Source organism: Accipiter gentilis, chromosome 29, assembly GCF_929443795.1.
Source record: "Accipiter gentilis chromosome 29, bAccGen1.1, whole genome shotgun sequence".
NCBI classification, from domain to species: Eukaryota; Metazoa; Chordata; class Aves; order Accipitriformes; family Accipitridae; genus Astur; species Astur gentilis.
In genome coordinates this window covers 20,413,308-20,438,872 of record NC_064908.1, presented here as the reverse complement: position 1 = coordinate 20,438,872, position 25,565 = coordinate 20,413,308, and the positions used below count along the sequence as shown (strand labels likewise).

Sequence of the window (25,565 nt, the reverse complement as noted above, 5' to 3'; positions counted from 1 at the left end):
ACGCGCGTACGAGCTCTGCCCGCCGCCCGCCTCTCTCCGCGGGGGGGAGGGGGCGGTTTCCGGTTCCGGCGGAGGAAGGGGGGGCGGGGGTTCCGGTTCCGGCCCGGGGCGGGTCAGTGAGGGGGTCCGGCGGCGGCGGCGGCGGCATGGCGCGGAGCACGCTCTCCTCCCGCTTCCGCCGCCTCGACATCGACCAGTACGACGAGAACCGCTTCGTGGAGGAGCCCGACGAGGCGGCGGCGGCGGCCGAGACCGACGCCGGCCCCGAGGTGGAGGCGCTGCTGAGGCAATATCCTTTGGGAGCGGGCCGGGAGGGCGGGGAGGGGGCCCGGGCGGCGGCGGCGACCTCGGCCCTGCCGCTCACCCCCCCCACCCCCCCCCAGCGGAGCCCCGGGCCCCGCGGCCCTCGCCCGTGACCGAGCGCTCGCAGCCGGATCCCGGGCGGCCGGGGCGGGGGAAGCGGCCGGCGAAGCGCTTCGCTCCCCGACCCTCGGCAGCGGGCCGGCAGCCGGCCCCGGGAAAAGGAAAAGTTTCGGTCGGCGTTACGAAACGCGAAATCCGTCGGCGCTAACGGGGCTCGAGTCGTGGCGCGGAGCCGCCGGTTTGAGTCCTTGACTCGTGCCCTGCACAGGGGACGCGCTGCGAGCCTTCCACAGCGCCCTGCGGAGCTCGCCCGTCAACAGCAAGAACCAGGCGATGAAGGTGACCGGGGCCGGGGCGCGGGCAGGGCTGCCGGGGTCGCCGGGCAGCTTCGAAGGACGGCGGCGTCGCCCGGAGATCGATCAGCAGCACCTGACAGCTGGCTGCTAACGAGCCACACGGCCAGGCGCCGCGGCTTCTGCCTAGGCGATCCCAGCGCGGCCGCCCCGTCCTTCTCCTCGCTCCTGAGACCCCAAGTGAAGAACGCTCAGCGGCTTGCTTGCAGAAATAAGCCGGCCTTTAGCGTAGCTGCCGGCCCTCCGAACACACCTCGTCGAACAACACCAGAAGTCTTGGGATCGTTTCCAACTTTGCTGGTTCTTATGTTATTCTCCTTTCCTTGTCTTCGCAGGAGCAGGCCCAGGGAACCATGCTTAAAGTCCTCACGTCTTTTAAAAGCAGCGAAATAGAACAAGCGGTGAATTCCTTGGACAGAAATGGCATTGACTTGTTAATGAAGTACATTTATAAAGGATTTGAAAAGCCAACAGAAAATAGCAGTGCAATATTACTTCAGTGGCATGAAAAGGTACGTGCTTGGTGCTGTCTTGGCTCAGCCACACTCCCCAGGGACCCTGTCGGTGCTTTCACGAGAGGCCCTGCAAGAGAAGCAGGTGATGGTGGGGGGCTCACCCCGAGGAGCACAGTAACTGGCATTTCCTTTTATCTTTGGTCTCCTTGAGCTCAGACTCATTAAGCCTTTACTCGTATTTCAAACCTTTCCCTCAGCCAGGGGGAGAGGCAAGACCTGTGACAGGGCAGCGTCTGCTGGAGGAAGCATTGTGCTTTCTTCTGTGTCTAAGGAGTGCAGTGGCCCCGCTGAGGAGGAAGAGCTGGGAGCGGAGGTGTGGGCGGTTGAAGGCGGTAGCTGGCATTGTTCCTTTGTAGGCCAAGTATTTGGCCAAAGGGCTGCTCAGGCTGGCTCAGGTCTGGCAGTTTTCATCAGCTGAGCGCTGCTAGCAGCATATGTGTCAAGCTTCGTAACAGGATTTAGCAAACTTCTTTGGTTTGCACAGGAGAGGCCTCCGAGATCTCGAAAAAGATCCCACTGGGATCCGGAGTGGTAATGTTTCTGTGGAATGCCTGTTGTGAAACAGGGAGGGCAGGATGTGGTCGTCGGCCGACTGTTGAGCATTCCCTCTGTGACAGGGTGAGGCACAGGAAGCAGCTGCTGGGCGCCGCTGCCCCCACGCAGGAATCCAGGGGAGTCTTCCCCCACTGCAGGGGTTTTAGCTGCGGTGCTGACTGTCAGTGCTCCTCCTAGGAGAAATGATCCCTAGGAATGCTGCAGCTCCCTGTACCACCGGCACTGTAGCAGCGCAGCCTGCTGCTAGTGCCGCTGTCATTTTCACAGAGTACGTTTTTTTTTCCGGTGATACGTAAAGACAGAACTCGTGTAGAGTGACTCCAGCTATTAGCAGCTGTCACTGCCTTTGCAGAACCTTGACAGGCGAGCAGGAGGGAATTTCTCAGGACAGCAAAGAACATGTTTCTGCTTGATATTTTTTTCTTTTTCTTTCTGTTGCTGTTTCCACTGGAGACTGTTTTCAGCTAACCATGGATGGGTGCTCCCAGTGTGTAACGTTACACAACACCACCCTGACTGGAAAGATGACAGTGCTCAGAGCATGTAGGCACATGTTGTAAAGCATTTCGTTGTCTTTGTTTTCAAAGGAACAAGGCAGGTCTGAAGTAGGCTGGGCAGAGTTTAAAACCGTGGTTGCATTCTGCTTTTTGGCACTACCGGTAAGATGTGTGGCTTGCTCAGAGAGGAGTCAGCTGCACAGCAGTAGTACCAGTCTGTCCTCTGGAAAAGGGCTGTCATCCCCCTGTATATCAGGCCTGGCAACTCGGGAACGTTTACATGCGTGCAGCGCATGCAGGTAGCTCCGAGTGGATGCTTTGCATTCATGTCTCCTAAGGACAGTGGGGTGTCTCGTACTGTTGATCACTGCTCTCCTTTCATACATTCTAATACCCACTGGGCTGTATTTGAATTATGTCTGCAAAGTAAAACACACCTCATTTTGAGCAGTCAGCTTTAATATTTTTCATAATCACATCCATAATCTAGACTTTAGAAGGATACGTTATTTACATTGAGGGATGCAAACGAAACTGAAACGAGCTCTTCCTCCTTTCCCACTCAGGGATATGGGAGGTGAGACATTCTGCGTCATCAATGACATGCGACATTGGTATCCTTCTCTAGATCCCAAAGATAGTTAGATTTTGGAGAATGTAATTTTTCCCTTCAGATTGAGTGGTATACAGGTTACTAAATTACTGTATTTGGTTTTGTCTACCCTTCAGTCCCTTGGTTCTTATGTCACGGAGTACGTTTATAGAATGTTACTATGTACATACTGCAGTAATTTGAGTCAAAGATCACTCTCATCTATATTTACAGAGAAGTGAGCCTCAAACTTCCCAAGATCAGAACAAGCAAGGATCTGAGTTCAGGTCTGAGCTCCCCCATAGCCTTTTAACTGTCGTCCTAAATCGTTGAGAGCACACAGAGCAAAGAGGAGCCAGTGTGTGAGTGTAGAACTTGCCACTGCAGGAAGGTAAAGGCGTCAGCAGGGCAGAAGGCACCTGCAGAGACACAGAGAGGTGGAATAACCCAAGAACTGTATTTCCTGTTCTGGTGGTAGCAGCCAGCATAAAGAGTTGCGCTGTGGTCTTGGGCTGTGTGGGCAAACCAGTCCGTGCAAGTGCTTTGTGTGCTGGAGTAGTTGTGTGGAGAGAAGCACCACTGCCTGGCCTTGCAGCCTGGTGGGGGGAATGCAGTTTCATCATGGAAACCTGACACTGCACAATACGGTTCAGTACCTAAATGAAACGACCTAAAATGTCTTTCTTTAATGTCTGCATGTGCTAGAGAAAGCAAACAGATTTTCTCCAATTAACTGTTTTAAAGATGCAAGAGCAAAAAAGGGGTGGAACAGCCCAAGCTGCCTATGTGTGAAAAGTAAGTTTTTGGAGAAGAGCCACATACTCTTCCGTTATTAAACACTTAATTGTTTGTTCTTTTAAGATGCCTTTTACGTGCGACACAGTAGCTGGCTTGCATGACGCAGTGACTCTGTGTAACCTCTCTCCTTTTCCCATCCCCACAGGCATTAGCAGTAGGTGGACTAGGTTCCATAGTAAGAGTTCTTACAGCAAGAAAGACTGTTTAAAAGACTATTAACTTGAACCAAGATGACGCTCAGTTTTGGACTCAGAAGAAGGAATTAGCTGAAATGACGCTGGTCCATCGTTATTAGAGATTGCAATCTACTGAAATACTATGGAAACCTCCTCTTGGAATGCTTTTAACCTTAAAGGTGGGGGAAGAGTAAAGGTATTCCTGCATATTCCGACTATCAAATACAGGAGCCAAGACATTCTCCTGATCCCTTCTTTAAAAGGCAGAGAGACGGCACACTCCTGCCTCCTATTACTGTAAGAGAACAGGTATTTTTCAGATGCTGCTTTACCGAAGTGTGGTGATACAAGATCCTGTGTGTACTGCTTATTTAAGAGGTAGCTATGTCCTTGGCAGATGCAAGATCCCGACAGCTTACGGGCAGGAGAAGTGTTCATTAGAATGGCGGTTTTGTACGTACAGTTGAAGGACTAGTTGGACTATGGGGTTGGTTTCAGTGTAAAGTGCCTGCTGCATCAATAAAGTTCTTGGATCACATGAGTGAAGTAATTTATTTTTCACTAAATCATAACTCTGACACTTACTGAAAAGCAGGCCAGCAGTATGCCAATTCTAAGCTAAGTGTCCACCTTTGTATGAATGCTCTTAACTCCAACTATTTACAGAATTTGTCCTATGCTGGTTGGAGTGAGACCAAGCTCAGCTGTTCCAATCAAGACTTCTAAGATGCAGCGAGTATAATGCATAATCACCCATGATTTGATGTTTATATTCTTGTCCATCCTAGAAAGTCAAGAAAATACTGCAGAACCTATTATTTATGTATTAGTGCATCCTCACCTTCTGAAGGACTTAGTACAGCAAAAGGAGCTGCTTCAAGTCAGTATGCACAGATGATTTGTCCCAACAGAGCACAACTACTCAAAACCATTGCTCTCTCCACCGTCGGTTACAGCACAATTGGCAAGAGCCATGAGGTTGTACGGCATCCCTCTGGGTCGCGGTTGGCGGTGTGCACCCTGAGTCTGGCAGGGTTATCTGCCAGGAAGGAGCCTTCCTTTTGGCACAAATGAGCATACTCCAAGTGAAGCAGCTGCTCAAGGAGGCCCTGCACCATTCAGTCTTTTTTTTTTTTTTTTTTTTTTTTTTTTTTGTATCAGCTGCTAAAAGCACAGCAGCAGCTGTCCCTGGTGAGAGATGATTTTAGGAGGCAGAAGCACTCCACCTCATTCCTGGCATAACTCCCTATGAGAAATGGAGGCCTTAATTACATAGCTGACACACCCATTCTTACTCTGGGCAGAAGGTGAGGTTTGTTTCATGCTTTAAAATTCTCTCAATTTTAAAGAGCTATAGCATCCCAGTGGAGAGAGAGAACCAGAACTATAAAGAGAAAGAAATCAAGATTAGGGTTTTGATCCAAAAATGTATTGCACCACAAATTTCATAGTGTTTCATAATACAATCCATATTTACAGCATAGAAGGAAAGAAATCCAATGGCCATAGAAAGGATTATGTATACCACTGTTTTTATACAAGGGAAAGTGCATTAGCTTTTTAATATATATGTATACACACCATTCTTGCTCTGATATCAAAAGAAAATTCAACACTTGAGAACTAGTTTATGGTTAAGTTGATCCTGTGTGAGCTCTGGGATCTTAAATTGAAGTTGTGTTAGTGAATATATAATCTCACATTTTATTTTGTCACTCTCTATTCCAGGCTGCCTGTACTACTTTTCTTACTGTTCAGCAGTAACCTTTCAAGCTAGGATCAACATAAACCGATTAGTCATTCAGCAGGCATCAGCGTGAGTAGAGGGAATCCTGTCCCCTGGTCTCGGGTCCCACAGAAATAGGCCAGGGCAAAGGGACATTCTACAGAAAAAGACCTTAGAGAATAAAAGCTTCCCAGAACCAACAGGGTTATCCTGCGCCCACTTTGTTTCAGTAGAGGAGCAACTGATATAAACCCACTTTTTGATTGTCTATTTTCATACTAGAGCAGAGTTGTACTCTTCCCATAAACTTCTGTATGCTACTGTTAAGTGCCATGCATCAGCTTACTGAAGCCTGTGTTTGGACAAGCTTTAGCATACTAAAAAATCCTTTTGGTTTTCTTAACTTCAAATAAATACAACCTAGCACTAAACTGAGGAGTGTCACTTGTGCCAAGGTAATAGCTACTGCGAATACCTGTGTCTGGGATATGACTGATCAACAAAAACTGGGGAGACCAGGCAGGGTAAAGAATTGCAGCACATTTACCATTCTGATAACTGACCTCACATGGAAGGATACTTTCATCTTTACCACAGCACAAGTGTGCATGGAAGCAGGGAGCAGCTCACATGCTGTAACTCTTAACACTACATCATCGACTGCCACCACTAAGGTCATTCAGACCCCCGTTAGCAAAGTTAAAAACGTGAACAGTGACCCTATTTCCACTACAGCATAGCCGGAATATCTTTTCTGGAATATATTTAATAAAATTACTGTTAGTAACACAAACCTCCTTGTAAGAGAATTGCCAGAATTGCAGCCTGCTCATCCAATTCCACAGATATGTAGTTTTTTGAAAATATGTCCAGTTCTTAAGGAGTCAGACTTACTGCTGCTTCTCATTTTCATCTAGGTTTCGCAGTGGTGTTATAACTACAGGCAAAATTGTATTACTACTCTGTGAGGCAAGTGCCACCTTGGTCCCCTTTTCTTAAGGGGGGAAGGAAAGCAAGCTGCTGGAACCAGATTTATTTGTTAAGAGTTGAATTTTGCCCTCAAAACCAAAAACCTCATGAACAGCATTTCTCTTACCATGTAGTTAGAACATAGTTAACAGCCCACTGTTTGTAACAGTTTTTAAGCATCAGTATTTGAAGTACAGAAAACCACAACCAAAGAGGCGGATACTGGTTATAAAGATTTGTTGCTAGCAGACTTGGAAGAGGAAAAAAAAATAATCAATGCGTTTAGTACCAATATTCTTCACCCTTTGTCACTAGATTATTTTTTTTTAAAAAATAAAATGTATTCTCAGTGTGCATTTACAATACCTGGAATTCAGCTTTAAAAATTTAAAATGGTTTACTATCCCTTCTTCCCAATGCTAACAACCTATGGTACAGGCTAATAGATTAGTTTTAAAGGCGACTGAGTATTAGGTACTATAATTAAGACCATTTTAATTATTATTTTTCTTTAAGAAAAGTAAAATCAGACAACTCTAAAGTTGTGCTCTCAAATTAAATAATCGTCATCAACATGCAGCCTTCAGGACTGCAGGCCAGGATATATGCACCTTAAATTACACAGTGATATGAAAAAATGCAAACTATTAGTTATGTCAGTATTGTTATAGGCAAGGCAGATTTCTTTTTTGGTTAAAGCTCCTGCTCCTGTTCTTTGAAAGGCTTTTCAAACCGTCAAAAACTCAATACAGTACTGCCAACATTTTTTTTTTTCATTCCTTGCTTTCCACAGCAAGACAAGGAAGCTTTACTGTGCCTAGAGTTACTCAACTCTAGCACTCTGTAACAGAAGCTGGAATCACCATCATAACAGATGCACGCGTTAGAAGCTTGAACTGCCAGCACCAGTATTAGCGAGGTTAACGTTACCCTTTGGTGCCAAGAAACAAGACCGATGAGCACAAGGAGCTGATTTCCATTAAGAGACCATCGAGACAATGGTCCCCGAATCCAACCCAGAAGAGGTGTTTCAGTTTGTAGTGAAAATTTCTCCTTGCACAGTATTAGTTTTGTAAACAGTGTCAAAAGTTCTTGTACAAAATACTGCAATGACAGTGATTAAGACACACCTGAATTAGTGTGTTCAGCGTTCTTTTCACAGAAAAAAGTGGCTAGATGCTGACTGTCCAATTTCAGGTTCCCTTAAGGCCACAGTGTCCTTGGGCTCGAGATAGACGGCCGGATACTGCCTTTGGGAGATGGCTTTGACCCAAACCACGACATCTAGGACAGAAAAGCACAATACACATATGCTAGGTTCACACTTCTAAGAAGCTGAAGATTTGAAAAAGAAAGAATATGGTACAGAAGCAACTTCCCATCATTTGATGGAAATAACTATTTATAAAACGGAATGCTGCAAACTTCAGACTGAAGAAGTAAAGATAGTTTCACACAATCCAATCTGGAAGAAACAGCATCCACTTTCCACAGTGAAGATGACTGAAGATTACACTTAATATATTCCTTTAAAATAATGACAAATCACAAATCTACAGTCATTTAAACACAGTACCTTTAGTCAATCTAGTATTAAACCGTTCCCTTAACAAGATGACGAGAAAATCTCCCTCAGTTGCAATCATAAGTAGACTGAACGTGTCCAGCTTACTGACTGCAGAGATGAATGCAGGACACGGAAGGAACTGAGGCAGCACTCATTTATGAACACTCACTAATAACCACATAGCCAGGGACATGCAGGAGATCTCATTTTATGCAATGGAAAGGCTTCCTGCTTTTAAATATTCGACTGTACTCCAGGCAAGGAGCTTCTAGCTTCCCTCCACAGACAGAGTCCACTGGGCAAAACTATGCTGTTACTCATTCACTGAAGCACTGGAAAGTTGCTACTTCCCTCACTGAAATGGACAAATTCCAACACCTATCTATGTGATTAGCTGACATTTTAATAGTAAGTTACGTTTATTATTGTAGCTAACATTTGGAGAAGATACTTTTCACGATCTCCCAGCATCTAAGAGTTTTCATTCCATCTGCTGGAAGTCCCGTTAAAGACCACAAGTGGAACAGAACCCTTACCTTGTACTCCAAAGTTTCTTTAAGCATGTTTTCTTCCTCTTGTGAAAAATTCAGTAACACAGATACAGCTTTAATTAGATGGAATGCCTGAAAAAAACCACAGTATTTTGTTGCTTATGATGCTCTTGGGCTCTACGTTCTGGACTGCAGTGCAGCACAGTTTTTCTGTGGGTTTTGTCACAGACTTTTTAGTCACAACCGCAAAGAGGAGACCAGCAGCCTGCTGTTATCCCCAGTTCCAATAGACTAGGATGGCCTCTATCTTATTTCTTCTGTTTGTGTTTCCTGGCTTTCTGTTCTTTAACGCTGGTTTGCATATTTGCGGGAAAGACGACCAATGGGGAGCCTAGTTAGAGAAGAAGCTTGGCTCCTGTGGCATCCTAGTTTTTTTAAGCTTTGAAAAGTTGATCAAACCAGCACATGGAGTGGAAAGAATCATGGCATTTTAAATATACACTTTATATTAACTCTGTAGTACTAATATTCTAAATGGGGCACACAATGTGGAGTTAGTAAAGGAGTCAAGCACTCTGGATACCATGGAGTTGCAGAATTATTTCTTGATCTTAGCCACGGACTTGTAATTAAGTGAAGTATATTGTTGGCGTAACTTTTTTACCTTTAACTTCTTTGACACAATGTGGAGAATGTGAAGTATCTTCAAATGCAGAAGGAATTACCTCTTACAGATCAACAGCAAGTGGTTTATGTCTTTTCTTGGGGTTTTTTTGCTGTCTTAAATGTACAACCACTCTTAATTACATACTCCATACGCTTTTTAGAGTAGCGCAGAGGGATGTCTTATAGCTTCAGATCTTTAACTTCCAGACATAACTACCTCTTAAAAATTCACATTTCCCTTTCATTTAGTTCATAATAATAATCTGTACTTTCAAACATATCACTGTTAGCTATTTTGCTTCATTGTGCTGGATCAGTCAACAACTTTTTAAGTGTAAGAAGTATGGAATTGGCATAGAAGTGTCCTTAGCAGGTAACAGGTGGCAGTTTCTAGAGAAAGACAGACTTAGAAAGAGAAGGTAAGTGTACATCTTTACCTCAGATTCCCGGCAGGACATGAATTTTAGTACAACGTGTTTAAGGTATTCAAAGTTTATCTCCCTTGAGTCATTTAAATCAGAGTTGTTTGTGACAGTCACAGAAGCATTAGGCACTTCAGAATTTGCTTTTTCACGTACTTCGGGTACCTCACTGTCAGGCCTTATTTTCTAAAAAAAAAAAAAAAAAAAAAAAAGGAAAAGAGGAAGTACATTGTAGACTCTGTCAGCTTGACACTGGGAGAGGATCCAGGTCTGAGATATCTAACACAGAGGGCTTGTATCCACAAGGTGGGTACAACCTGGACATCAATAGGACAAGCTTCTTATCCTTCCTGGGATCACAGCAGAGAAGTGTCTTCACCTCTCCATAGACTCTAAGACAGAAGCTAGTTGCTGTTAGCGTTACATGTACATTACCCAAACCAGCATGGAATTGGTTCCATGGTAGAAACTATCACCTGATAATTTTCTTTTATCACTAACCTGCTCTGCACCTTTCAAATGTGGGCTTTCTCCATAACAATTTTCAAGCTCAGAACAAAAGTAACAAATTTAAAACCTCCTTTGATTTTATTTTTAAAATAGAAGAATTTTTTCTTAGAGAGGAAAACTATTGTAAAAGGGATTAAAGGGGAGCTTTCCCTGGGGCAGACATGAGTCCTATGGTAAAATTTAGCTGAATGGCAGCTCAGTAGCAATCAAACCTCAGAAAGGCATTAAATGCCCAAGATTACCAAACACAGGTCTTCTGTAGCTAAAATTCTCTGTTGCAAAGGCTGAGTGGTGGTGGCTACCTGTCACACCATCCATTCAATAAATGATCCAGAATAATGCACTTCCTTAATTTAAGGGTTCACTGATCTGCCTGCAAACACAAGGGAACTTCAGATATCCCTAGTAAAAAAATTATGCTCTAGCTAGCAGTTAAGCTTTTGCAATTAGTAGTGCAAGTAACTGTCAGTAAGTGCCAGCTGAAGAGACTGAAAAAACATAACCCTTACCAACTCTTTCTGGAGGGTTTTCTTGAGTTCTGTCATTCTTTGCTGTAGCTGCTTTATCATCTGTAAGCACAGCAAAGTATAGTGTTAATACAGTATTGTCAAGACACATTTTGACTGACAGGTATCTGGAAAAACCCATGACAAACAAGTGTAATGAATGAAACAACATTAAACAACATTGACAGCTCTGAGGAAGCAACCCGCATGTCTTGCCTTTCTAGCTGCACACATTAGCAGGCCTGTGACAGTATACTTGGCCTTTTGTGTGACAGCACAGTAGAAGTGACCTGAATTCACACAAAAGGGCTCTGCAGGAAAGCTGTAAATGGTATCATTTGGTGCATCTTTCCTCCAAAAGAGATAAGGATTCCTACGATTCTGGCCGCAGTTTTTATCCACTGTTCCTAGATCCTTGAACAATCCAGAGGAAAAAAATTTAGTCACAGAATACTGGATTCAAACCGTATCTGCCATTTTGGTAAGCCTGTTGTCCTAAGGCTGCAGCATGGGCAGCACCAATTATTCAGCTTCCTAATTAAAAGGGGTAAGACTAACAGCCATTTCTGCTGTTTCAGTTCACCTTGTTTTTCTCAGCAATTTGCTGTTCCAGCTCTCTGTTATCCTTCTGAAGTTGAATGATGTCTGCAGCTGCTATCTCTCCATTCTGTTCCACCACATGGTTTTCTGGAGAATGGAAACGCTTGTTGTTCAAGGCTCTCGTTGATTCCTCTAGTTCTGAAACCTATAAAAATGAAGGGTGAATTGGAGAGATAACATGACATTTGCAAACCACGAACACTCCCCAGGAAGAAAGCTAGACTTCTTTTTGGTTGTTGTTTCAGGGGGGGTGGCTGCTTTTTTAAACAGAAAGCATTAGTGGCTACCTAGTTGGCTACATCTCTCCCTGGCCTGCTTATTACTTTTGGGTTTCTGTCTTATTGGTTTCATAATGGTTCTCCCAAGGCATTTTATGAGTCAAATAAAATAAGGGGTTGTCTTTCATAAACCAGTCACAGATCTGACTGGAAACAGCTTTCTTTAGGAAGACAGTGAACAAAAAATAATGGTGGTCTACACTGCTGGTGTTTCAGGTCACAAGCAAGTTGTCAGAGTAAACAGCTCCAAGCATGTATCACCAGGCATGACAGAACAGTGGGTCTCTTGCACACCTACTTATTTTCCAGAGAAGTCCGAACAGATCAGATTTGCAACCGCACTCACATTTTTCTCGTGTTCTCTGGCCAACAGGCACTCCTGCATCTGCAACTTCAGTTCATCAATTTCCTTTCTTGCCATTTCTTCTTTCTCCACTGCTCGGCTATTACTTGCTTCTATGTCAGACTGCAACTGATGCATTTGCAGCAAGACAGCTTCATGATCTGAGAAAGGTGAGACCTGCTTAGTATCAGTCTACTGAACCAAATGAGAGTTTCTAATTATTTTTCTTAAATGAAGCTAGTTAGTGATAGTAAATTCTGAACTTTTTGCCTTGCTCTGTCATAAAGACAGAAAAGACGATGGAATTTAAGCCACCCAAGTACACATGCATGTTTTTGCGAAGGAGCAGCCTAACTGTCTGAAAGACAGGGTGATTTTAATACTTAACAACATAACCATCAATTAGACCTGCTCTAAAAGACACCATCAAAAGTCTGTGTGACTTGTGCTGTAGCTGCACAGGAACACTTGGGGCTGAGCTGTGAGCACAAATGGCTAGCCAGCACAAATGGCTACCGACACATGGCCAGCCAATGGAATGGTACATGCAACAGGAGGCTACAGTGTTGTTCCCTTTGTAAATAATGGCAACACAAAAGAGAAACATGGTGGGGTTAGGAACTGAATGAAGATGACTACATTTTTTAGTAGGACTGTGGAATACGAGTTTGCAGCTGCTTATTATAATGTACATATTTCAAGCAAGTGCAGTTTTAAAAGCGGTGCAACGAAGTAGCAGGTTTTGATCTGTATAATTTATTTCATGTTTTGCGCACCACAATAATTTACAAAAAGTACAGCAAGATTTGTTATTTTATGGTGTAGAAACATAAGACTCTGATTTTAAAAAGTGGTTTTGTTTTTAAGGACGCAGTAGATAGATTGTTATAATCCTAGATTTCTCTTCCATGTTTAATCTGTTAGAATTTTCAAAATCTTGTATCCTTCAGCAACAATCAGACAATCTATCAGGCAAGCCCAGAACTAGAGACTGTACTTAAAGCTGTGTGGGATACAGTAGACTCATTTGGTCTAACCTTGACTGAGTTGGTTTAGTTCTTCCTTCTGTTTTCGAAGCATATCACATTTTTCATCAATCAGCTGGTCTTTTTCCTTTATTAAGGAAGCCAGATGTGAAACCTTCAAAGCAGGTAAACAAACAAAAATCATTAGATATAAAACTAGAAGAGGGCATTGAAAGATTTCAACATACCTCAGAAGTTCAGATTTTTTTCTTTTTTTGTGGGAAGGACTGGAGAAGAACTCCTGTATCAGTGACAAAGGCAGTGGCTGGTATCTACAACTGGCAGGGGCTGCCTGAGTTCTGTGCTAGGCAATACAACACCTTGAAAAAGTGGTTTGTGCAGCATTAGTGTTACAGATAATACAACGTGGATGTCTGTAATCTGTCCAGAGACTCACAGAAGACATCACCTCTACAATGCTGACCTCATTAAAGAGCACTGAAGTCAATGTGCTGTAAGAGCTAAAGGACACTTCACTTCTGATAAACTCTGTGCCATAATTACAGATTGCCTCATAACCAGCAGGTGGCAGCTGTAAAACAGCCACTCAGCAAAACCAGAGATTGCCTTATACCCCTTTCACATACAGGTGGACCAAGCAAGCACAGATCTACAGCAATCCCAGAAGAATAAAGAAACCAAAAGATGGGACGAAATTTGGTCAAACCTGCGCAGTTGGCAGTTCCCAGCTTAAAGAAACACAAGTTCATGTTATCCACCGTGACCTTTTTAATAAAAGAGGAGGACAACAAGACTACCTAGAATTTACATTTGGATACTGGATACAACCTCCTCCCTATGAGGAAATTTACAATTTTAGAACTGCTGAGGGACAAAGATGTTCCTTTCAGTGTTTACATCAAAACAACTGAATGAATAGGTTTCCTTAAAACAAACTGCCAACTAGTCAATGGCTCAGGACGGCTGACCTACTGGGACTACACATCATCTTACAGATTTAAAGGGTTCCGAAATACCAGTCACCTTAATTCTGAGCAAATGTATTCACTTGCTACTACCTGGTCTTCCCCTCAGTTGTTCATATTCAACTGCCACAACTTGCCATAACTCTTGAGCCTACAAACTTATCAATATCCTTAACTTTGCAGTCAGCAGCATTTTACATTCTTCCAATGGAATAACTCACCTAAGTTGATCACATTCTTGTGCAGGCATTTACATAGACACCCTTAAGTTTCAAGTTCACTGAGGCAACCACTGCTGTCTTGCATGCTGAGGATATGATTCTGACTCATGTTCCTGACTTATGAAAATTAAGTCCAAATCTAGTCTGGTCTGTGCAAGGTGGGGAGCACCCAAATATTTTAGACTGTCGGTATTAACCAACCTGCTGTTGTAATTCCTCTCTCTGTTTTCGTGCTTCTTCCAATGCTTTGGCAATTTCAACACTGACAGTCTCTCTGCTGCTCAATTCATTCTGCAAACCAGAAGTAATTCAGAGGTTACTCAAGACAACTAAAATCAAGTCAGTCTCTCATCTTTAAACACAAATTCATTAGCAACTAGAACAGCATGATTTACGCTTCCAAATGAGTTACTGTTCTGTTTTACTGGACTGCTGCTATCTGCATGTGCAAGAGCAACACAGAACTGATGCAAGGAGCCAATCATATCCAATGCTTAAAAGATCTTTTAGCTTGAAGTCTCTGTTACAATGAAGTAGCTCCTTCCTACAACTGACCTCTATTCCAACTGTGCATCTAAGAGTAGCTACAGAAAAAAACTTTCAACACTAAAATTACAGTCAAAAGACTGAGTATAAGCTGTAAATACCTGACCGACTTAAGTTTTTAACTTTTGTTTTGAATGCTATGAGTGGAATTTGATGTTGAACTATTCTGTATTCATTCCTGCTAACAGGACTTAAAAGCTCTTCAGGCCTGACAATAGGGGAATGTATTATTTCTGTCTCATTTAGGCAGACCCAAGCATTCTATTTCAGAAAAGGATCAGCTATTTGTAATGCTCCTCAAATACATTTCTACTGAGTACCAAAGATGATTTACAGCTGTTAAGTATCTGCAACCTGAACGTAGTCTGACTCCAAGTACGGAGAATGTAATACTGTTTCTCAAACAGCTCTGTATTTAACCAACGTCACTAACCAATTAAGGCCTTACCTTTAACCTGTTCAATTCAGACTCTTGTTTTTTTAAAGAGCTCTCATACTCTGCTCTGCTTCCATTAAGATTTTCCTTTTCCTTTTCCAACTGGCTCTGTAAAATAAAGATTGCTTAAATACCAAGTACAATTATTCTAACGCTTTGTTTAAACAATTAAAGTCATCAAATGCTTTGTTCATATTTAGCTTTTCGAAGTATGAGATCTTCTATTATAATGCTAGGAGTGCTGAATAAGAACATTTGGACAATATGCAAGGTCTACAAGCTGTGTTAAAACCATTTTGTGAAGACCCACATGGCCCACTTAACAGTTTCTGTACTTACGATCTTGTGCTGAGTAGCTGTTTTATCAAATTCCCAAGCTGTTTCAAGAGCAGCAATTTGAGACTCCAGCCCAGTAATTTTCTGATCATACTGCTGTTTCTCACTTAAAATCTGTTGCTGTAGTTTACTTCTTTCGTCCTCTAGATCAGTTTGCTTAAGAGAAATAAAGAACACTACATTAATAAAATGGTATTTTAAAGCTCTGACAAGAATCGGACACCATTCCATGAGACACATACTCAAACCGAAGCAACACTATTCCTTTGGGAGCAGCATCATGTACTCATATACTGACATTAGTTTAGGGGATAAACAGCAAGAAAACACGTGAGTAACAAAACACAGAGAAGTGAGTGTCTCTGGAGATGCTGAAGACTGATCTGCTACTGGTCAGTGAAACATCATGCAGGGTACTCACCAACTTCTGGATCTTCAGATCCTGCTCAGCAGCTGCTTCTTCACTCTTTTTCAATGCTTCTGTTGCAATCTGTAGTTTTTGTTCCAGTTCTTTATTCTAAAAATATAACCATACATTAAATTCCTGATCCAATGTCATCTATGTTATTAGAAAAAATATACAGAATGTTACCCATTAGGGGAAAGTAAACATTAGAACCATGAAACCACATAGTTCAGAGGACTGCCCACTTGATACACGCTGCTTTTAAAAACTCTTCACCATACCACTACTGCCCAGCAATGCCTGCACTTCAGCTAGTTGTTTCTTATGACAGGGAAGATATGCATGAAATCTCTAACTTCATAACCTCTAGGCCCTTCTCCACCACTGCAGTTGAGGAGATGACCAGAGACATTAATCAATTAGACTTTTCTTTCCAGATAAATGTGACATACAGTCTCACCTTTGGCTGAGAGCACAAGCGCAGTGAGGGGAGGAGGTATAGGGCATAAAAATGCTGGAAACAGTGGGAATTTGTAGTGAAATAAAAAAAATACTTACCTGTGTTTCCAACTGGTTCACAGTCTCAGTGTGATGCATTCTGTCTGTTAGTACCTGCTGCCTGGTTTCATCCAGTTTTTGCTCAAGAGTAGCTTTCTGAAGATTACATTGAGATGAACAGGAGGAAGGATGGACAAAGAGGTAAGTGGGGTTTCTCAATTAAGATTTTTCTTTTTATTTCATTAATAGGGTCAAACTAAAATGGAACAGTTATTTTGATGTGCAATGCAGCTTTGCTCTTGGGAGCCAGCAAGTTTGATGCTACTGCATAGGGCTTCTGTAGATCATGTTGCCCTGGGGATGACATCATTAAGAATGGGAAATTCACTGACATCCTGTCACAATCCAGATATAAACTCTAATCAGCAGCTAAATTGTAATTTTCTAACCCAAGCCAAGTTTAAGGGATTAAAAAAAAATTTTTTGAAAGCTTAAATTCCCCTGCATCACAGCAAATACACAAACAAACAAGGTAAAACATTTGCTAGTTATGGTAGTCACTTTTGAAATGTTTTACTACCGCCCCATGGACTTTAAACTGGCTCAAGTTTACTAAGCCAAACTATTTTATCACAGCAACACTGAGGTGATATACCTTGTAGGTAAGCCTGACCAAGGAAGAGCATACCTTCCCTTGTCTCCCCCAGACCCAGCTGGGGAAGCACAGCTCCAAGCTGATTCTGAACAGGAGCATCAGTGCTTGAGAAAGAGATGAAGTAATGAAAGAAAAGACATTAACCAAAGCTAAGTTCTTTCTGTTTTCAGCTGTTTCTTAACACTTCTGAGGCTCAAGCTTTCAGTATACAACATTCTGTTCAAACACCTATGTGCAAAACCAGTTTCCCTTCCTGTCCCAGTGCTTTGCAAGGCATGGTAATAGAAGATGAAGAACAAGGAGAAGCGTTCACTGTAAGGATTAACCAATAAAACTCCCAAGTTGTTCTACCTCCTGTGGAAATGTTAAAAAGCTGCTCTTTTGCTTCTAAGCAGTCAGATGCATTGCCTAAACAGACAATGCAGGAAGACCAATAAAGACAGCTGTGCAATATCTACATGAACAGGCTCAATGTAGACACCCACACAATTCTGTCCAGCATAGACAGCGTGCCAATATACACTGAAGGGACAAATGTGCCTGCATTACATCATCATATATTCTTTCCATGTATGAGAAGTAATGTATGTCCTAAAAAAGAAAAAAAATCTCATTAAGATTGCACTTTTAAGCAGTCTATAAATGTATAATTACCTCTTTGAGTAGCTCCTGCACATGTTCATCTCCTGAAAGATTTCTTTCTAGCTTTTTTTCCAAGGAAGACACTTTTTCCTGCAACTGTTCGGTAAGTTTATTTCTCTCAACAAATTCAAAAGTCATCTGTAAGAACAAGAAATCACAGCATGTTTTTTGTAGTGAACCTTTCAGCTAATCCATTGTGGTTTGACTTTAAGCCATTAGAAAGAGAAAAGTCTTATTTGGAAAGACGATATGATCCCAAAACACTTTCTAGACACCAAATTTCAAGCTCACATGCATTACCCAAATGTACACCTTGATACCAGCCAACAGCAGACGCATCTGAAAATACTTAACCTTTTGCTTGTGTTGTTCATATTCCACCTTCAGAGATTCATGCTCCACCTGTAACATTTCCAGTCTCTTCTCACAACCAGAACCAGCAATTCGAGCCTAAAAATTTTGAGAAATTACTTGCTTTGAAAGTTAGATTTCCAAAAACACATAACTGATATCTAATCTAATTTCTGCAGACAAGGAGCTCTTTGAATCAAATCTCACTTAACTCAAACTTACATTTTGCAAGTCTACAGAAAGCTGCTGAATGACAGTTTGTAGCTCCTGTTCTCTTAACTCCAGAGCAGTGATCTTATTTTCTGCATTTGTCTCAGCTGTCATTAGTTCATCTCTTCACAGAAAGAGAATAAAAAAATGTGACATACCATTCCAGAAAAATAATCTTTAGCAGATAATTCTGCTACTTATGAAAATGAACTAAGCAACAAATTTTCTTGTCCTAAAACCAGCCACTGCTTGATTATACATTTTCCAAAAAAAGTGACAGTTAAGCATTCTAACTATGAAAAAAAAAAATCATAACATGCTTACAAAACCCTAAACAAGTACTACTTTAATTGGCTTGAAAAGAAACATGAACTTGGCATTTACATCCACATCAGCATACCAGAAGCAATTATTCAGTCAACTCACTACATACATAAACTCTTCCAAAAAGGCAGAGCTGGGCATGAAGTAAAAGTATAGGGGAAATGCATACACTGCTCCTCATGGAACACCACATCCATACCTCTGTGCCTCTAGCTCCAAGAACCGCTGCTGCAATTCTTGAAGATCTTTCCTTAGGCCTGATGACTCATTGCTTGCATCCTGAAGCACCTCTTTAGTGTGGGTTAGTTCTCGAGTGCATGCCTCTAGTTCCTGCTCTGTTTTGCTCAGAGATTCTTCCTTTTTCAAAAGCTGAATATTAGAATGTTATCTTAGACAATAAAGATGACCCAGTAATACTGATAAAGCCTTCTCATTGAAACTTGTCCTTTTTATTAAGTTATGAGCTGAATTAAATGAGATAATAAATAACTCCCAGAAAAGTCACTGTTGAAATAAACTATGTAATATTGAATGCATGTACCTACTGCTGAGATTTTGACAGTGACCAAGACTGTATACGAGCATAAAGGCTAAAAAAATGAATGCAGAGCTACCACTAACTTGGTACTCTAACATAAATTTTAGGAAAGAAAAAAAAAAGTTTAAAAAAATCTTACCATGTGTTTAACTTTGGCAATTTCCTGCTGTTGAAAGCCCTCCAGTTCATCAATTTCATCTCTTTTTTGAAAAAAGTTCAAACTCTGCTCCTTCATTTCTTGTAACTGTGTTTCAAGCATTTTTTTTTCCTGATAAACCAACAAAAACAAAAGGAAACCAAGAATATCTGTATGGCCATTTCAAGTCAATGGGAGTTTAGTTAAATTCTGGGAAAGGAATCTTGTCTTGCAGCCGTAAGGCTCTCTCATGGTGCCATATATAGCACTAGAAACTCTTTCACATTCATGTCGCAGTAGGCAATGTGGAGCAAATTACTGAACTTCAAAAATCTCAAAAAAAATCCATATTCATTACAATGCAGCCAATGATCACCTAACTGAACTCTTAAAAATGGACAGTGAACAGTAGAATGTTTAATGTCTTCATAATCAGAGATACTTTAAAATAGACTAAGCTAAACAGCTGGAACAACTACAAGACTGAAAGCCTGTATTAAAAAAATCCCTACAAAATAGTTTATTTTATGAAACAGATGACCTACTGCAAGATCTCAGATGAAGTCACTACCTCCTTCTGCATCCCAGCTGCCTCCTCTGTAATAAAGGAAACTATTGTTCCACCTTACAGAAGTACATCTTTCTCATCGCAAGCCATCATTCTTTACTTCCCCACTGAAAAACAATTCCAGAAATATCTCCTGAAGCTCTGGGGCTGGTAACAAAAGCAAATGTTTGGCCTCTCCCATTGAACAAATATCAAATAATAAAAAGTGCTGAACAGAATTGAGTTGTAGGAAGTGTGCAGGCTGGTGTTTGCAAATACACTACACGGAAACATTAAAAAAAAAAAACCACCACCACCACCCCCAAAAAAAAAGCCAAAGGTTAATTACCTTTTCAACTTGACCCAGTTTTTCTATCCACTCCTGAACAAGTAAGAAAGGAGGAAAAAAAAAAAAAAATCAATTTGTAGACTTTCAAGGACAGCATTTATGGTTAAAAAAAAAATAAAAAATTGTATTGTTAACAGAGATACTAAGTTGTGGTAATGATTAAAAAAATAATCAGCAAAGGAAAAGTACCAGCTAGTGTTTTAATATATAAAGGCTGAGGAATCATTTATGCCATCTGAATACATAACTTTATGCAAGCAAAGTAAAATAAAAGCAAAAGGTCTACTGCAATTGAATCTTACCAAACCCAAGTACAGGCTTAATTTAATTTAATTTCATTAGAAATTGTTGTGGGCTTTTTTTAAAAACAGAACAGTCAGAACAATGACAAGTCCTACACCATCTCTGGCATTTGAACTTAACACTCCTTTCCTCAACACCGGCATACTAAACATACACAATGCTGAATAACTATTTTAATTAATGGCGACACCTGCTTAAAGCATCAAGGTCATGCACTCAGATCTCCACAGACAGTCCAAAGTTGAGTTGGTCAAGCTCTGTTACCTGGTCCTTTTTTTCTAAGGCCAAAGCCATTCCTTCAGCCATCTTGGCTCGACTTGCCTGGTGAGCTTCATTCTGTTCCTGAAACTTCCTCATGGAGGCTATCAACAGAGAATCACCAGCTATATTAAAAACTCATTTTTTTAAAATTGCTTCTTAATTTTCTTTAAGTTATTTATAACTTTAAAGAGCTTCTTCTGCAAGTAATTAGCCCCATCTTGACTCTTTAGGACTAATGCTGTGCCACTTATTACCTCACACTGCTTGCACATTGGACAAATGCCAGAAATAACAGAAGATAGAAACAGCGTTCATCACTGGATTATAACAAAGTTGTAGTTTTCAGAAAGGTCCCTCCTGCATGGCAGCCCCAAATTTGGCAAAAGGAGTATAACAACAACTTTGTTCAACAGCCAACACACTACTGCTGCTTTTTACACTGTAAACAAGGCAAGAACTTGCGTTCTAATTCTTTGCAACCTAGAGGTGCACAGTTTGAAAGGAAATGATTAAAACATGTACATCAAACCCGTTTCCTTCCAATCATAACAATTTTCAACTTAAAAAAAAGGAAAAAGTACGTACAATCCTGATGCTTTTCTAATGCATTTTCAAGCTTCTCTTTTATCTTCTGCAAGTTTCGGATCTGATCAGCATAATCTTGTGTGAGGAAGGAGACGCACAGACCAGGAATGAACAGACATTGGGGAAGGAAATTTGTGGGGGGGGGGGGGGGAAGAAAAAGAAAAAGAAAAAAAAAAAAGAAAAAAGGATGAGTGGAAAATGACAATGATTTTCTTAATCAGAAAATCATTCCTGCTGAGGAGATCTTGGGTGACCATAGCAATGAACACAAGTAAATAGTTCTGTACTGTCCATAGGGTAAATGGTTGGTACAAACAGGAGGACTTCTCCTAGGTGTGCTTGTTACACAAGAAAGGGCAGTACCAGAGAATAAAGAACTATCCCCACTTTTTACTTCATTCAAAAACAGTGATCTATTTAACTCTGTTGAGGAAAGGTCTCTCTCATTGGAGGATGCAAGGATGGGGCAGTTCACAGACGCTTGCATCCTTGTTCCACGCTGCTCATTGTTCAAGTCACACAGTATCTCTGAGGCTAAGCCCTGACTGGTGCTCCCACTGGGGTAACAATCTCACACTCTTACTACTACCATGCCTACCAAGCAGAACTGACAAGGAAGGAGATATTAAAAAAAAAAACAAACAAACAACAAACCAAAACAGAAGAAAATACACACACACACCTTGGAGAAGTTTACGTACAATGGAAAGGAGGATTTACTTACTGATTGGGCTGCTTGCACAAGCCTCTTGATAGTTAGAGTCTCCTTCTCTTATACTAAGCCCCAACCAGCACTTTTGAGTTTACCTTATTCAAAGAGGTGAACACTTTGCCCTTTCAAAGTGCAATGTGAAATCGTTTTAGAATCCTATATTTTCTTGAACTGAACAGGAGCCTGATAAGTCTCCAGAATAAATTACAATAATCCTGAGCTAGCTATAACCTTTCCTTATTTTCCCCAAGGCCTTTGGGAAGCAGCAGCATAACACAGTTTAGTCTAGTCTCTCATCCACTCCATGCAATAGGCATGGAAAGCAGTGTCAGAGCAAAGCCCTTACCACAGCTTTACAGTAGGTATTATCTTGGAAAGAAAAAAGCCTCAACACTGTTATATGTTGAACCCTTTGCTTTTTCTTCATTTCAAAGTTCACTTCTTTAAGGATGGCACCATGTTACTGTCAACATCAGAAAGCTTAGATCCTAAGAGAAACAAACCATTACATACACAGAGTAAATAAAATAAAAGCTGGGAAAGGGACTATTTGAAGCATAGGGACAGAAAGGTATCCCAGCTGTTCAAAATCACATGTGTCATGCAATCAGCTGAAAAGAGGCAGTCGTCTTTATAAAAAATCAGTGATACTAGATGCTACCTAGATGACAATCAACAGGGTTGTTACAAATCCATTTTCAAAAAAAACCTAACCCCATGTATTTTTAATAAATTAAACCACTTAAGTTCAAAGGAAAGTATTTCCTAAATTAGTAGGGTTTTATATGTATCAAGACACATACCAGACAGCTTGACCTCCAGTTTTCTTATTTGTTCATTTCTTCTGAACAACTGGGATGAAAGATCTTCTCTAGAGCTGCTTCCATCAGAAGCCTTGGTAGAAAAACAACACTCATGTAACTTATAAAATTTAGAAAAAAGCAATCCTGCCATATACTAACTCCATGATAACACACAGTATCCCACGTAGAAATAATGCTTCAGTTTTTCACATAAAGGGGAAAGTTGTACTAGCACAGCAGAATGTGTAAAAAATGCTGAAGAAGAAAAACAGTAAGGGCTTAAATAGTCAGCTCTGCAATGCTAGCCTGTTCCATGAAATACAATGCTTTTAAAAGAAGCTATACTGAAAACAAGTTGTTCAAACTGATCACTGAGGAGATGGCATAATGGAATCATAAGGGAAATCAGGCTCTACAGTACAGGTTTCAGGATGGGTCAAAGCAAAAGTCTTCTGAGAAACTAAGTAGAACAGAAACAGTAACGCTCTTCAGGTGGGATAAGCTTGCATAAGCACTGATGCAGTAGTCGTTCCATGCAATGGTCTCTCCATGCAAAATCCACCGTATAACTGACTTATGACTCTTTATGGGGTTTTTTTTGCTCCATAAAAATCAACAGTAAGAGCAATTAAATGAATATTGCTAAAACAACTAGTTCTTGGAGGTTTTCTGAAAACTATTCAAGACTTCAGCTACCGTCATTGTTTTCTGTTCTCTAAACTTGCAAGACAATGAATGAAATTTCTATATGAGAATTTAAGTCCAAAAAAAATTCAGAAAAACACAAGACTAATATATTTCCATTGTAAAATATATTTAAACATTAGGACCTCCAACTTTCTGCTTAACAAAACTGTAATTTCAGCTGAACTTCAGAAAAAAAAGGAGTTGAAGTTCAACTGTGTAAATAACCTCTCCATTTTGCAGACAGCAAAACAGAACGATAAAGCAACTTGCTGCAATACAGCGTATACTGTTGGCTCCAACAGTGGTGCGACACTGTGTCTTAATCCAGGTTTTCAAAAATATGATCACCATCAAGGGGTAGAGGTGCCAGAGCATTACAGGGTTTCATTTAACCCATACGCTCCTGGAATGATACCACTTGATTAAAAAACACTTTATAACAAAAGAGAATTTAAACCAGACGTCAGAGGAACTACAATGGTTTTGAGTGCAACAAAACTGCATACGCGTTCTTGGCAGTGATGTTAACGATATGCTTGGGTAGGAAAAGCACCAGGAAGCCAAGAGGTAAATGCAGATCCATGGTACAATGATAGCTAACCAGTGCCTGGCTTGCTTTCCTACTGCTTCAGTAATTAATTTTACAGATAGGTACCTTACACGTTACTACAGCTTTATTCAATATTTTATGCATGTTTAAGAATGTTCTCTATTGAGATAGCTTTGTTACTCATGTTTACATGGGAATATGAGCCTTCTGGTAACTACCGCAGTTCACACACAAATATTTTCTCTTCAGTATTTAAGTTTATTCGAGCTAGTGATTCATTTATGCATTAAGATGCACACCTACAAAGACACTACAATACATATTCAGCTCATATGCTAGACTTAAATGGTTGTCTGTAAAACCATAAGAGAAATGCTGTAAGAAAAATCAAAATTCAAAGCAAGGTGTAACTTACAAAGTCATCTCCAGAGTCTGCTCCCACAGATGTAATTGACTCCTTGCTAACAGACCTGGGTATCCTGGCAGCTCCTCCTGGTCTGGGAGCAATAGCTGCCTCTTCCGCTATCTTCTTCTTCAGTTTTGCAAACATTTTACTGCTCTATAGCATGGAAATATCCAGGTACTTTGAAAGCCCAGTAGCTCCAATATGTTTAATATACTGACACTCTGTTTAAAGCTTCCAGACGCCGAGATTTAATTTCATGCCTCACCAACTGTTTTATTGCATTTCTAGTTCCATTAAAGCCTTCATAGCCTAACAGTACCTGCAAATTAAAGAGAAATGGTTTCCACACTAAAAATTTCTACCCATATTAAGCATTTAAAAATAACTAAATGCCTTTTAATGGCACACCTCTTATATTACCCTAAGAAGAGAGTCACCCAGAGCAGAACCCTTTAAAAAAAAAACAACAAACAAAACAAAACCCAAACAAACCCCAACCGTGATCGTGTTCTGCGGCACGCTGCCCACCCCACCCCACTCCCGGGACAAGCAGCGGCCGGGGCCGGCCTCCGCTGCGGGAGCAGGCGAGTCTCCGCAGCCCGGCGGGTCTCCGCAGCCCGGCCCCCACCCAAGGGCCAGGGAAGCTCGGGGCAGGCCGGTCCTCGGCAGCTGCTGCCCCGCTCTGAGGTAGCCGAGGACCCGCCGCCGCTCACCCGCGGCCCCCAACCGAGAGCTGCGGCCCGGCCCCGCCACCCCCCGGCTCCCCAGCCCAGCTCCGCGGCCTGCCCTGCCCCGCCGGCCCCCCTCCTGCCCTCACCGCCCATGGCCTGGCCTGGCCTGGCCTGGCCTCGCCGCCGGGACCCCAGGGCCGCCGCTGCCGCCTCGGCCGCCGCTTCCTCTGGCGACTCTGACCCGGAAGCGCCGCGCGGCCCGGAAGCAGCGCGAGCCGCCGCGCAGGCGCGTTGGGGCGGGCCCGCCCGCCGGCCCCGCTCGTCCCGCCCGCCGCCCCGCCCCGCCCCGCCCCGGAGCAGCCGCCTCGTTACAAGCATTTGCCACAGTTTATTAACAATAAACTCCTCGGACACGGCCGGAAAGGCAAGGTAGTTCTGACAACAGGCAAAGAATTACACGTGCGGGAACACGAACAGCGCCCGGCGAACGGCAGAGCCCTCCCCCGGCGGCGGG

At 42.0% G+C, this 25,565-nt stretch overlaps 2 protein-coding genes across 6 annotated transcripts; one reads left to right on the top strand and one right to left on the bottom strand.

Moving 5' to 3' along the window:
- The first annotated feature begins 20 nt into the window (after positions 1-20).
- On the top strand, positions 21-4,374 carry ARPC5L (actin related protein 2/3 complex subunit 5 like). The gene is made up of 4 exons (XM_049831644.1): positions 21-290; positions 631-702; positions 1,052-1,228; positions 3,819-4,374. The coding sequence occupies exons 1-4, from the start codon at positions 147-149 to the stop codon at positions 3,879-3,881; spliced, it is 456 nt and encodes a 151-aa protein (XP_049687601.1). The 5' UTR covers positions 21-146; the 3' UTR covers positions 3,882-4,374.
- GOLGA1 (golgin A1) lies at positions 2,498-25,295 on the bottom strand. 5 transcript variants are annotated; one of them, XR_007509879.1, is made up of 24 exons: positions 25,198-25,295; positions 24,390-24,699; positions 22,738-22,828; positions 21,223-21,297; positions 20,641-20,738; positions 20,074-20,106; positions 19,181-19,309; positions 18,703-18,872; positions 18,192-18,303; positions 17,973-18,068; positions 17,631-17,756; positions 16,382-16,477; positions 15,839-15,934; positions 15,421-15,573; positions 15,094-15,189; positions 14,301-14,390; positions 12,965-13,067; positions 11,931-12,088; positions 11,290-11,451; positions 10,710-10,769; positions 9,706-9,876; positions 8,648-8,734; positions 7,675-7,828; positions 2,498-2,702 (listed from the first exon to the last, which is right to left on the bottom strand). XR_007509879.1 is itself a non-coding variant. In XM_049831606.1 (23 exons), exons 2-23 carry the CDS (start codon positions 24,522-24,524, stop codon positions 7,748-7,750), a joined length of 2,418 nt encoding a protein of 805 aa, XP_049687563.1. In that variant the 5' UTR covers positions 24,525-24,699; positions 25,198-25,295; the 3' UTR covers positions 6,702-7,747. The 5 variants fall into 5 exon arrangements, 4 of the variants coding, with proteins under 4 accessions (XP_049687563.1, XP_049687564.1, XP_049687566.1 ...); XM_049831606.1 differs by lacking the exon at positions 2,498-2,702 and having other exon boundaries at positions 6,702-7,828; XM_049831607.1 differs by lacking the exon at positions 2,498-2,702 and having other exon boundaries at positions 6,702-7,828; positions 18,703-18,860.
- Between the last annotated feature and the right edge of the window lie 270 nt (positions 25,296-25,565).